The 13,951-nt window shown below is 41.6% G+C and overlaps 1 protein-coding gene and 1 long non-coding RNA gene across 13 annotated transcripts in view; one reads left to right on the top strand and one right to left on the bottom strand.

The window, feature by feature from the left end:
* Positions 1-29: 29 nt before the first annotated feature.
* LOC121336487 lies at positions 30-3,583 on the top strand. The gene is made up of 3 exons (XR_005952777.1): positions 30-233; positions 1,461-1,500; positions 3,260-3,583. It is a non-coding gene; the product is annotated as an uncharacterized LOC121336487 (long non-coding RNA).
* A 3,178-nt stretch (positions 3,584-6,761) lies between these two features.
* The window catches only part of R3HDM1 (R3H domain containing 1), a 79,236-nt gene continuing 72,046 nt past the window's right edge, over positions 6,762-13,951 (bottom strand). For 10 of the 12 annotated variants that reach the window (XM_041405585.1, XM_041405643.1, XM_041405591.1 and 7 more), the window contains 5 exons: positions 11,685-11,851; positions 11,326-11,476; positions 9,990-10,069; positions 9,148-9,232; positions 6,762-8,176 (listed from right to left, as the gene is read on the bottom strand). In XM_041405585.1, the coding sequence (XP_041261519.1) occupies positions 7,833-8,176; positions 9,148-9,232; positions 9,990-10,069; positions 11,326-11,476; positions 11,685-11,851 (827 nt within the window). In that variant the 3' untranslated portion in view covers positions 6,762-7,832. The remainder of the gene's footprint in view (positions 8,177-9,147; positions 9,233-9,989; positions 10,070-11,325; positions 11,477-11,684; positions 11,852-13,951) is intronic. The other 2 variants (XM_041405598.1, XM_041405652.1) reach the window with 1 other exon arrangement.

Genomic DNA, 13,951 nt, shown 5'->3' with positions numbered 1-13,951 from the left:
CGGCGCCATCTTGGGGCTTTGGCAATGGCTGGCAGTGTTTCCGCAGGCCGGCGGTGCCCCGTGTCCTGTCCCGCTGCGGAACGGGCTCGGGGCGTCAGGAGAGGCGCTGGGAGCTGCCCGTGTTTAGCCTAGGGAAGGGAAGGCTGAGAGGGGATCTCGTTTATACGCGTCCTGTGAGGAGCGGCCGGGGGTGCGTCTCAGCCTGGCGAAAAAGAGGCTGAGGGACCTTGCTGGTGTGTACAGCTACAGGAGGGTGGAGCCGGGTGTGAGTCGGGCTCTTGTCCCACGGAACCAGCGACAGAACGATGGGGCACGGCCTTGAGCTGCGCCAGGGCAGATTTAGGTTGGACATCAGGAAAAAATCTCTTCTCAGAAGGGTTGTCTGGACATTGGAACAGGCTGCCAAGGGAGGTGGTGGTTTCGCGGTTCCTCTCAGTTTTTGAAGAAAAACTGGATGTGGCACTCGGTGCCGTGGTCTGGTTAATGTGGTGTTTGGTCTGTTTGAACTCTATGATTTCAAAGGTCTTTCCTAAACTGTGTAATTCTGTAATGCAGAATAAATACCTCAAATAGAATATAAACATCTCAAAGCCAGGTACCAAGAGGACTGTGCCAGACTCTTTGCAGTTGTGCCCCGTGACAGGATGAGGAGCAATGGGCATAGACTAAAGTACAAGGAATTTCACTTCAGCGTGAGGAAGAGCTTTACATTGGGGGTAGAACAGGGAGGGTGTGGGGTCACCTGCTATGAACACTTTCCAGATGCACCTGGACACGTTCCTGTGTCGCTGCTCCAGGTGATCCTGCCTTGGCAGGGGGTTGGACAGGGTGATGTCCAGAGCTCCTTCCAGCCCTGACAATTCCATGATTCTGTGAGGCAGCTGCCAGAGGAAGGGGCACCTCCTGCACCCGGGGCTGGAGAACCGATGGTCACAGCTGTCCCTGCCCCAGCACCCACCCTGGGGGAGGCAAGGGTTTGACTGGGGGGAAAAGTGATGGAGGAAATGACAGAAATCCATGTTAAATAGAACAAAAATAAGGTATGGTGTGCAGAGATCCTGCACGAGAGGCAAAGCCAGGACATCCTCCATGCTCCCAGGCTTTGTGAGGGACTGGCACAGCACAGCCAGCAAGGCAGGAGGACTCCTTGGTAGACATTTCACAGCAACGAGGACAGGACAGTTGATGTCAAGTGCTCTGATGATAGCATTTTGGACAGAACACTGCACTTGAGCTTTTCTAAAACACCATTAGGACTGTGACTGTACTGGGTGACTTGCTGAGGCAGGTACTCAAATATTGAAAGGCCAAAAAACACAGTCTCTCGGTCTGGAAATCTTTCACTGCCATACCTTGTGTAACTGGATAATAACAACTAAAAAATCCTTCAGACTTAACAGTGAAAAGGAAGCAAATCAGTGTTGACAACAGTGTACAAAGTCTGTTTTACCTCTCCCAAGGTGCAGCATGTGGAAATTGTGTCACAATAATCCTCACTGGGTAAGCTTTGCATGTGTGTCATGCCTATGAAGTTTCTTAAAGAAATACCATCAGAACGTGGTTCTGAGATGGATTTAAAAAAAAAATCAGATATTTTTGTATTTTCTTTATGATACAAAACAGATTTAAGGGCAATGAGACAGGTTGGATTGTCTCAAACTAAATTTGTTTTTGGAGATGAACAGAGACATCTCTGTTACACAAGTGCTTTTAGAGGAGGAGGTTAGGTTGTAAGGTGTATCTTGAATTCTCTAATAAATTTGGATGTGTTGCACTAATTCTCTTGGCATTTCCAGCAACTGTAGTTTGCATTTACTGTATTGGATTTGGAACCCTAAGCTGGAAGCCAAATTTCACGAGAGGGGTGAGTGAAATGTTGAACACTGTATGTTTTGAAGATTGTTTTGCAAATCTGATTTTCAGACTCTTCCATAACACTTGAATCAAGGAAGAAAAAGAAGGGCTTATTATTGACCGGACATGTAATTTTTGTGAAGGTGTACAATCTCTTAGATCCTCAGGAATTATTTATGTTACATTATTCTTAAATAACTACAATTTTAGAAGTGGAATTCTCCAACTGTAGGGTCACTGTTGGATATGCCTTTGCTGTTCATCTGAGAGCCTCTAGCACAGGTGTGTCTGGAAACAACAGAGGTCTGCAGTTTGTAGGCCTAGAAAAAGACCAGATTAGTAAGCAGAAAATTTTATTGGGAAAAAATAGTTTGACAGCTGTAGCATTACCTGGGATTCAGTCCTTTGAAGGGGGGTGTCTTGTGTGTTTTCAGTTTTTGGAATGGGAAACAATGCAAGGCAGTAATTTGCATTCTAAGAGAGTATTTTTTTCTCCCCAAAACTAGAACACATCCATCTGGATCAAAATGGAAAGTATCTTTATTAGGGAATTCCTGTGTTAAATTGCACGGTTGCTTCACCCTAAATCAGCAGTTAATTAACAAATCAAAGGTATCAGTTTAAGCCAAGTAAAAAGTCAGCAAATTTGAGCAACTGTGGACTCCAGGTGTGGTATATTTCCCAGATTGTATAAATCAGTGTGGTAGACTATCAGAAAACACTTAATAATGATGTTTCTTATTAACTACATTGGAAAACCAAAGAAGGCAAAGCTAATTAACCCTACAACTAGGGCAAAAGTTAGGATATGAGAAAAAAAGCAGAATGCCAGCTTCTCCCTCTCAAGTTCAAACTGAGACCACTGTAATTGAAGTATGATGCACAATATTGCTTGTAAATACTCTTTTCAGACTGCCAGGTAATTTTGGGAGCTCAAGTGTAACAGATCCCTTGGTGCTGGAGCCAGTCCGTGCCCAGCCAGTGCCGAGCGTGCCCTCACCTCTGCTCACCTGGTCTGAGGCATTCCACTGCTGTCAGCACCGTGGGTCCCCATCAATCCCAGCTAATTCAGATTCCCAGCTGAATTAAGAATAAACCTCACCGTTAAGCGTTATCCACAGCAACACAGTTTATTTTTATAACTTATTCCAGTTTTAAAAGCATACAGCTGCCAGTGACACACAGGTTGTCCTCTACAGCTCTTTGGTTTACAGCACCAGGCTCATCTGACATTCTGGTTTCTCTTCCCAAGTGCAGGCACAGTCCATTACAGGTGCAAGCATCCCATATAATGACTCAGTGCATGAGCTTTACCAGTGAGAATGGAAAATGAAAAAAATAGCAGCAAAAAACACTGAAGTGTTTGTGCCCTGGACCAAATTTTAATGCTTAATCATGTCTTCAGCAGGTTCCACTTTCAACCCAACAGACATCACGGAACATCACATAGCTGCAAGCAGGATAAAAGCCAAACCCTGTGGTGAGGGCTGCTGAACTGAGCCAGGGCCAAACCCCGGCCCTGCGAGTCTGAGGACACAAGGCAGACACTGAAGTAAGAGGAGGCTCATACACGTCATGGTAAGAACATAATTGCACACATTTTCAAGTAATCCAAGAGGCAACTTAATTTACACTGAAGGTTTTGGATGTGGATGGAGACTTTGCTCTTAGGTTCCAGAATAAGATAACTCACAGGGGCTTAATTTTCAGATTGCCCTGGAAATCAGGGCCTTTTAAGGGTGCTGGTCTACACCCAAGAAATGAAGCTTCCAAAATGAAGTCACATTAACATTGTGCACTTTAATTTTATACTTACTGACATAAATAGCCAAAAAACACAAAATGTTTTAAATGTGAGTAGGAGTAGGACATTGAGAAGTGGCAGTGCATCAACCTTCATGAAAATCAACCTGTAGAAAGATTGAAGGGATTGAAATAATTCCTTTCATAGTTAGAAATATATAAAAATTCCAGCTACAATAATTTTTCATGACCTGTTACTTAAAAGTGTTTTGGTCAGTTTTCTCCAAAGCTTCATCTAAACATTCTCTGCTTCAGGGCTGAATACAGGAACTTGAAGCCTGCACCAATTTTATGTGGAAAAAATATATAATGGAGCTAAATAGTACTTATAAAAAGTTGTAATTTTGACTCCCTTCCAGGCATCCAAGCTAACACAAGGTTAACTCAAAACAACAAACAAGTCAAGTGTGAAGTTTTAAGGCACAAATGAGTGTCATAGGATGAGAATACAACTATTCATTCCACCTTGAGAGGGAACTGGCTTGCAAGAAGATAGGAAATAGGTAAAAACTTCTCCCTGGGAAAGGCATGTTGTGTACCCAGGCACCTTTTTGGATTCACTGAGCTACACAGTCCTTCTGGTGCTTTGGTAAAACCCCCTCTGCAAACAGCTGCCCTGTACTGCCCGGATCTTCAAACATCACGTGTCCTACAAAAGGGTCAGGGGTGGTTGCAGGTGGAGACACCCGAGCACTGCAGCCTGTGTACACCACAGCACAGTTTGTCTTCATAGACACCGTGCTCCTTTTCATGCCATTTTTCTAAGTGTATGTGAGTGAAAGAAAAACATTTCATATTAGAACAGGTGACATTTGCTCAGGGAGGAATGTCAGGGAAGATGCAAGATGCATGTTCCCAACCCTGCCTTACCAAAGTGCAGCAGCCACAGCCTGGCAGGCACGTGAGCTGTGAGGATGTTTTGGGGTGTGCTGGAACGAGCCATACAATTCCAGCATCAGGCCCATGTGGTTTGGGGAGTCCTCAAAGTATGGGGCTTACATTTATATTCTTAAGTTTTAATTATCTTTTTTGACCGTAGTATCAGAAATTATATTAAGTATTCACAGGGAAATTCAGGGAGAAATTTTACAACATAAGTGTGTTAATTAAAAATTAAAATCACAAAATAGTAGCTTTTAGTGGAGTAGGTCGTGGCTGCATTTGTTCAGCTTTTCTGCTTATTCTTCCAGTGCTTTTCCTTAGTTTTAAAACTTAAGACATGCTCTCAGTAAAACAAAACATATTATATTGTTGCAATGGAAGTTCCCACTTAATTCTTTTTGCCACTATTTGCTTTAAAAATAGCTTTAATGGTAAATGAGAGGAAGCTCAAATGCACTGGAGTACTAAAAGATTTGTTTAGAACATAAGAATGCCTTTGACACGCATAAAGCAGTTTTATTTGCTTTCTAGACCATGATCCAAATCCATGGAACAAATGCAGTTCCAGGGGTTTTGCACATAGTGCCTGAGCTTATGTGGTTTAAGGAACCAAAAGGGGCAGAAGGGTATAAAGGCCAGGAAGGTATAAAGTGTCTTGGTTAGATGAGTTTGGATCCTGTTTGCTTGCTAGAGAAAGTATGAAATAGCACAAACCCAGGAATAAACACAACTGTGAAGTGGAAGTAATTTAATACTTTGCCCACATCAGAAGCCTCTGGCAGTGCCAAAGTTCTGTGCATTGTACCCGTGTGGCTCATAGCAACACTTCCAGATAAAATAATGTAACCATCCCTGTTTAACACAGAGTGAAACATACTCAGAAAGGAGGGCAGACCTAACTGGAAAGGGTCAGTTTCTGCATTAGAATACAACTGGCTTCTTTTATGTTTTCATTTTTTATTCTAGGGCAACTTGCATTCAAGTTTATAAATTCTTTGATAAAAATTAAATATTTTCTGTGCCTTATTCCTAACCAGTGTATCCCTCCCTTGCTGTTGTTTGGGCTGCATTCTCCATGCTTACCTCACATTGCCTTTTCTTCTCTGTTTATTGGGAGGACAGTTTGTGAAATGCAGCAAGCCATGCAACATCCTTTGGAAAGAGTTTGATTTGATGCAGATTTAGTGCTGGGGTCATTCAGAATAGATGGAAGCTCTGAGCTACTGCCTGCCCTTCTACATCTTGGAAGAATCTTGTTGTGGAATGAGTTAATGATGGGAGGCAGCTGCCCTGCTGGGCTGAGACACCTGTCCCTACAGCCCTTTAATCTCTTAGCTACTTCTACAGGATTAAACCATAATCCTAAACTAGCATGGCAATCAGCAGGAGGCAGTGACCCAATGCAGGCAGTAGTCCTGCTGTCTGTGCTGTTCAGAGGAGGGGGTCACTGAGAAACTGGGGCTTTGGGTGCAGAGAACTGCAGCAGTCCAGCCCAAGGAGCAGCAAGAAATCCTGACATCCTCAGTCAAGCACAACTTCCATTCCAAGTACTGTCCTTTTAGAAAAGCAGGCTGGAATGGTAGATTTGTCTTTTATCTTGAAGGTGAACATCCTCCCCTTTGTTTTAGGGAAGCATCTAAGCTGACATTTAGTAAATGCCTGTTACTACAGCATTTCACAGAAACAAGTCCCATAAAACTAATTTATTAGGCTACATTATTCCCAGACAGATCAGTTTTCTAGGTTTTCCTCCAAGTACTTCATCACTGTTTGGGTGTTCAGGGATAGAATAATTTGTATGAACAATGAATGATGATTTAGGCACCTTAATTCTTCACCTTTATCCCCTTGTAAAGTGTTTTTAAACACAAAGTTTACCTTGAGTTTCCTCTTTCAGAAGTCACAAATGCACAAAATGATAGCCTTATGAAGTGACCAAGCAGTTGCTTGTCTACACAGCAAATCAGTTCCTGAGCCAAAAATAGAAAATCAGGATCAGTCCCTTACAGCATCTGATTATTTTCTCTTTTTCACTTATACAGAGAAAACATTTAAATATTATGAAGGGCTGGATAACATAAATGCTAGAGGAGGAACAGCAGGTGGTTTTTAAGAGGTTCTAATAAGGTCTTTTCTCACATTTGAAAGGATTCCAGCCATTAATATGAGTTCATCCAGGTTTCAGAAGACTCCTAGAAGCTTAAACAAGTGCACTGAAAGAGTTTGTGTTTGTAAACATTTATTCTTTTGAACTGAAAAAGGCTTGCATCAGCACACATTGTACAGACTTGCAAATTACACAAGTTGAAAAAAGTTTTGTTTCATTTATGTGCAATGAATCTTAATGTCCAGTGAGCATCTGCAAATGATGAAAACTTAAACTATTAAAAAGGTTTCCAGCACTTACCAAACACAATTATCTTAGCGTGAAAAGGAAGAGAAAGAGACCCATACTGGTGGGAACACAATTAAAGTGCAAACATTTTGTCACTTGTATGAAGATACATAAAGTTTCTTCACACTTTTGTTAAAAAGAAATATTAAAATGTGATTCAGTGAACATTCTTTGTAACCTATTCATAATCCCCTTCTAGTAACTATTAAACTTGCTGGATCAAACGCAAATTCTTCAAGGGCACAAACTTGTAATTTCTTTTGACATTGTTTGAATATATTGCAAAAGACATGGACCACCTAAGGAGTTAGTTACTAAAATGATATTCTTTTTTCTTAAAGAAAAACAGAAAAAGAAGAAAGAAAAGAGGAAAAAGGAAAAAACACACAAGGGGCAAAGAACAGGTTAACTTGAAGATCTTGGGTAGTTTGCTAGAAAATGAATATAATTCCTTGAGAATGGTTCTCTTTTCCCCTCCACCAATCCTCAGGTTCCTGCCTTGGAATGGACTGCTGTGTGCTGGCTGTGAAAAGGGATTATAAAATACAAATCTGCATATGGATTTTTATGAACATCTGCTGTACAATAGAACTTTGGATCTGATACAAGATTTCAAAAATATAAAACAAAACTACTATAAAAGTAGGGGGCATTTCAGCAGCATTCCTTCCGGAAAGCTGCCTGTCGCAAAGACGATTCCTTGCTATTGTCTGGGAGTAACTCGGTACATTTTTTTCTTCATCTTGCTGGATTCACTGGGTTATTTATTCTTCAATGGCAAATGTCATGTGACAGAACATCCCAGGAGTCTCTATGAAGAGAACAGAAACCCCACGACATCGAACCCATCGAGGCGGGAGGACAGAAGCAGTCACGGCCGAGCGGCAGCGGTGCCGTGCTACTGCGAGCTGGCCCTCTCCAGGACGTGGAGGTCGTAGTGCTTCTTGCTGCTCCTCAGGCGGAACTTGCCGACCGCGGCGCTGCTCTGTCTCTTGAGCGCGCTCTGCGCGGCCGCCATGCTGGGGAAGGTGGCCAGAACCGTGTAGGCGGACGCCAAGTCCCCGGCGCGCTCCGGGCCCCCGCCGCCGTCCCCGCAGAGCCGCCGCTGCTGCTGCAGGCACTGGGAATCCCTCAGCCACCGGATCTTGGCACCCACTTTCAACAGTTCTCCAAAGAGTTTCTCTGCTTCCGTACGAGTTATGCCTTCTGGCAGCTCAGTAATTTCTAGAACTTTCCCCACAACTGAAAGAAGAAAGACAATGACTCTAAATTGGTTATTGCGCTTAATGATACAGCATCCTAAATGAAAAATTCCTTATTTCACCCTTGTATCTCCAGTTGGCTGATACCAAATCCACAGGATTTGCCTTCCTGATATTCTAGAGACCCTTTGGTCTCACATTTAGTGCTGCTTACAAATACAATTTGCTTGCTTGTACAAGGGTGCAAATAAAAGAGGGTCCTCAGAACAAAGAGAGGAAAACAATAAAATCGTCAACAACATATTTTGCAGCAGGTTTCAGAACTCGCTACAGCATCTCACTGGCCTTGTCTGGTAATGCTTCACACATCACCGTGCCAAAAAACTAGTTTGTCTTACCTCAAAAAAAATCCTTTCCACTAAATTGTTAGAAAAACTGATTATTCTGTAACCTTCTGTGAAGAGTTGACAGCAGGTAGCAAAAATTCTCAGTAAAGGTATTAAGATAGATGCCATCAGATTTTATTTGGATGACATCTTTACCAATTCCAGTGAGCTAATTTGTAGAACTCCTAGTATTTCTCCCACACCCATGTGCTTAAATATACTAGAACAGGAAACACTAAAACAACCAAGCCAAAGAGCACAAATTACTTTGTGGTTTTTGTCTGTTGTCACTTGTTAGTCCAGTAAAAGGAAGCAGGGGTGTGTATAATTAATATTTAATGTAACAATGTCAGAGAACCACTAAACTAATATACTTGCTCTTTCTTTTAGTACTCTCCAATCCTGAACTTCTCTGGTCTTTTCTCCAGCCTTCAAAACTACACTTTTCCCATTTAACTTCCCTTTTCCCCTCTCTCCATGTCTTCTCCATCCTTACATTTCCAATGTTTGCTATGTCCAGTTTCTCTTCGCTCTGGCCCTTCTCACCTGTGCTTTTCTTTTACATACTCAGCCCATCATCATAATTCATTTTTCTGGAGGACTGTGTCAGTCAGCAATTCTATACCTGGTTCTCCTGCACCAAGATCTGCTGAAGCAGCCTTCTTTGCTGGTTTCTTTCCCCTGTTTCCATGTCTGTTTCCAGGCTGACACTGGAAAGATTGACATAAAGAGAGTACTTCAACAACAATCCATCAGTATCTTAAAATTCCTAGTCAGCTCAGTGACTGAGCAGTGCAGAGCAGTGTCTGGAGAATAACCTGCACTACCATGGGACAGAGAAGATTTTCACATTCAATTTTAGTTACTGAGTTTGATAATCCTACAGTCAGGCACATTCAATCCTTCACTGCAGAAGAAAGGGAGGCAATGATGGGGGAAAAAAAATCACCTTAAATCATCTTGGAAGAACATCCCCCTGACCCATCACATCCTCTAGCTGGCATTGGGTGGAACTGAGCAAGGCAGAGGCAGGGGGTTTGTGTGTCCCAAAAATTAAAGAGAGAGAAAGAATTTTCAACTTTGCTAACACCAATATTTTGGGTTTGTTTTTCTCAAAAGGAACAAACACGCTCTTGGTTTAAAAATTACCGCGTGTATTTTTTTTTAGAAATGGTTACTTGAATAAAAGAAAATAGTTTTGGCAAAGGGTCCCCTTTAGATTTTGGAATTAGCTAGTGAATTGCTTAAAACCAAAAGCCTTAGTTCAGGTAAATGTTTCTCACTTTTTAATACAACGAACCAGAACAGCGGGGAGTATTGACATGGAATAAAACTTACTGCAAAGCAAGCACCTCCACTCAATTACTCTCCAAGTGCAATAACACATTCCCCTATTTTAGGTGGTTGTAATGGTAGTCCTGGATTGGTTTTTTTTCATTGTTTCATGAGATTGTTCTCTTTTAATACCTGTTGGCTTGTTACTTGTCCACGTAACAAAGATGGATTGTATTGCAGGGGTTGGCCAAGCAATGGGTATCTGGCATCTCCTTAAAGAGAAAGGTAATTAGAAGGGTTTTTCTGTTACAGGATATCTTCCTCCAAGTCCCTCTCACACTGAAAATGTTACACAGAAGAGCAAGCAGAACTGCTGTGCACAAAGCTGAGTGTCTGGCTGAGCTAACAAACTCAGAGCTGCCCTGGTCCATCACTGTCAGCCACGTCCTGATCCCAAGGTGAAAAGGTACAAACTTGCTGGTATTTAGGATTACACTCAAGGTTTTCTTCACTGCAGTCTTAGATAAGTCCTTTTGTTTCAAAATGAGCTTAATAAGTCTAGTGCTCCTCTCAGCATGCTAATTTAGTCATTTCATGGTTATAGCCCTGATTAGAGCCAGGTCCATCTTTAGATTCCTATTTGTTGCAAGGATGCACAAAGACAATGCACTAGAAATTTCTCTGTAATCACAGCAGATTAAGGGAGCTAAGAGGTGTGCTTCAAACAGCCCACCTGGAATTTTTACAACATCAGAATACAAAGCAATGACAAAGATTATACAACAAATAAGACAAAGACAAGAAAATAAGGTTCTCTTTATCAATAACAGAGACATACAGAATTTTCTGTTAGTTTTGCTTTAAAGTAAATCTTTCTGTAAAATGGACCTGTTTATTTTGAGTTTGAGAACCAGGATACTTTTGCTCACTGACAAAAGGGGTTTATATAATTGTATTATCAACTATCCCAACTCAGTGAAAACTCCTTATTTTCTGTTTTCCCATTGACATGGCAGCAGAAGATTGAAATTCTTCTGCAAGGCATTTTTTGTGTCCTTGGGTGGGTCCTATCTGAAATACTAACTGAGGTACAGTCCTGGCTAGAGGCTCCATCCCATCAGGCTTGTTGTTGTACAGAGGAATGAAGAATACATGCTTAGGCAGTGATGCAGTTCAGTGCATTATCAACTAATGATTTATGGTTAAGACTTGAAGCTAAATTCTAGTAATCATTTTATTAATATTTTCAATGCTGAAATGGGAAATGTCAAAATATGAGAAAGGCAGTGTGCTAGAGAAACATATTCATGAGGAGATGAGAAGCCTTTGAAGATGTGGGGGGCAGTACACAGTGCTGTGTGATAAGATGAAATTTTAAATAATGTTTGAGTGAGTAATTTTGGTGATTCTGCTTTAACAGCAATACCACTAAAGTGAGCCATAACTCATCAGAAAATCCTCACATAACTTGTGCTTTAAAACATTCAAATAGAAATCACACACACATTTTAGTTAACTAAAAATATACCTTGTCCAGGGACAAAAGGTCTAGAGAACTGGGACACGATAGAAAGAGGTGTCAGTGTGGGACGGATGTTCTTCACGTTTGACAGCTGGGCTGGGGCTGGTGACTGGGCCGGTGAGGTGGCAGGGCTGCCCAGCTGAGGACTATGCTGCAGCTGGAATAAACAACACCACAGTGCTTCAGAAAGTACTGCTTGAACAAAGCGAACGGCACCCACAGCCTTCAGGGACTTTTAAAAGTTAAAATAGCTCTAGTGAGTATAATCAGAGCAAGATTTTTATTCCCCAAAAACAACTTCTGAAAAAACCCCAGAATGTACGCGTATTTCAGCCACGCTGGAGAAGCAAACCAGCACCTCGTACCTGTGCAGCACCGTCTAAAGTGCAGAGTTCCGTGGCCTTGTGCCCGCGGGGGTGATCACAGTAGTACTTGCCGGCTTTCCTCTGCGCTGCTGACGGGTTCCGCGGCGCGGCGCTGCCGGGCACGTTGAGCGGCATCATCAGCACCCCCCCGGCGGGCGGCGCCGCGGCTGCAACACAGGAGCCACAGCACGGTCAGCACGCACCGGGAAAAGGGAAACGCGTACGGAACACCTTCGGCTAAAGAAGCTGCTGATTCTGGAAAACTGGAGCACTATCTTCTGTATAATTACGTTTCCACTATCAGCTACACCTGCAATAGCTAACTTAGAGAGGGCTTCCCAGAAAAGGAGATAGGGGAGCCACTGAAAGTCATTGCTGAGAATATTTTTGAAAGAAATCACTCTATTTATTAGTAGTTGACAGTATTCAACATTCACTGCAGTTTCTATCAGAGCACTGTGTTGCAGAATGTGATATTAAGTGAAAATATGCTTCATTGAAAAACATGTACAGCAATGCAGACTGAAAATGTTTTCTCTGATACGATGGCACAGATCAGAAAGACGTGGGATCAACCTTTAGTCTAGGCAGACTTACCCTCACTTACAAGTCCTCCCAGGAATGCTTTTCTGGGCAGATACTGCAAACTGATCTCCCCCCTCTGCCCCAAGCAATTTAAGTAATGCCCTTTTTATTTGTAAATGGTTGTTTGCAATTTCCTTCTCTGCTCTACCCACTTTTTATAACATTTCTCAGAAACCACGATTAAAACACACAGTTTAAACATCATTTAATCATCCAGAAAGCAGGATTCTGCATCTTCTGAATTTACTGTCACGTCACAGCATCATGGTGCAGATTATAAAATGCATTCATCTGGTGTATTTCATAATGGGCTGTTGTTTTCACTACCCCTGGGCTCCACAAAAATAAAGAGGCTTCTTCAAAAATCAAACCAAACTATGCAGAATAAGAAACACATAAAATTAAAACTACACTAGCTTTTGTAAATTGCATTTGGAAATATTTATTACATGGCTAACTGAATTAACAATGTTTTTACATCTATACTTTCTTTTTAATGGCAAGAAGTTTTACCCAGGTGTTACAGATTGCAGTTGAACCATCAGGTATCTGGCCAGCTTTAGCAGAGGATATAAATTAAGGAGTCCCTGCAAGAGCCACATTGTGAATATTTCTGTTTTGTTGCACAGCAGAATAAAATACAACTCCATTTATAACTGCTACACCATCAGAATAATATACAACACAAAAGTTTTCCACTGGTAAAGCCATAAACTTATCTAGTCCCTATACGTAAACCTGAGATATACCAAACACCTATATACACACTATGTCTAACACACAAAAATGGGTTTAATTTTAATATTATATGCTTATAAGTATATCTTTTATAAATTATAATAATTTACAGCTTACTGGTTTATATACAGTATTTCAATCTGCAACACTCTAGCATACTTTTTCTGATTTATCTCTCTGTTTTATCTCTCATTCTGTCTGAGAATGGAACACCCAACAAAAACATGTTTGTCTTTCAGAAACATCTACAGCACCATCTCTAAAAGAGTGTCAATCTAAAATGCAATTTAAACTGCAGAAGAAAACTTTATACATTCAGAAAATCGTGTTTTTTCTTTTGCTTCTAATTCCCCAGCATTTCAGGAAATGAAAATAAATGGAATTCTTTTCCTAACAAAGTATCCTGACACAATGAAGTGTCATACAGTGCATAAGTCAGTTTGCAGACACTTTATGACCTGTCAAATCCCATGAGAAGGGAAACCCAGGAATCCTTCAAAGCCTCCCCAGATTTACAGTCTGGTCCCCTGTAACACAACTCTGCTGTTTGTGGACCTGCTCATTGGCCCTGCCTCAGAGGCCTTCATTCAGCATTTCAATGTCTTCACTTGCTGAAAAGCACAAGTTTTGATTTATTCCCCAGAATTTGCTCCCCCATAGAGGGCTCCCTCCTTCCTGAACCTTCCTTAACCCCCAGTTTACAGGTCTGAACTAGGCCATCAAAACTGCACAAACCAGCACTTCCCAGAGAGATAGGAGGGCAGAAAAACAAACCAGTGCAAGGCCCCCTTTAGACATTCTGAAATGACAATCTTCCAGAATTAAAGCCAAACAAACTTGAAGCAAAATGGAAACCAAACCAAACCTGCCCATGAACTGCTAATCCAGCTATCTTGCCACTTAACTGCATGTTATCTATTTACTAATAAACAGGTTCAAAAAAC

This window comes from Onychostruthus taczanowskii, unplaced genomic scaffold, assembly GCF_017590055.1.
Source record: "Onychostruthus taczanowskii isolate IOZ18803 unplaced genomic scaffold, ASM1759005v1 scaffold10, whole genome shotgun sequence".
Classification (NCBI taxonomy): Eukaryota; Metazoa; Chordata; class Aves; order Passeriformes; family Passeridae; genus Onychostruthus; species Onychostruthus taczanowskii.
Note: the sequence above shows the minus strand (reverse complement) of the source record. Positions and strands in the feature narration are given on the sequence as shown.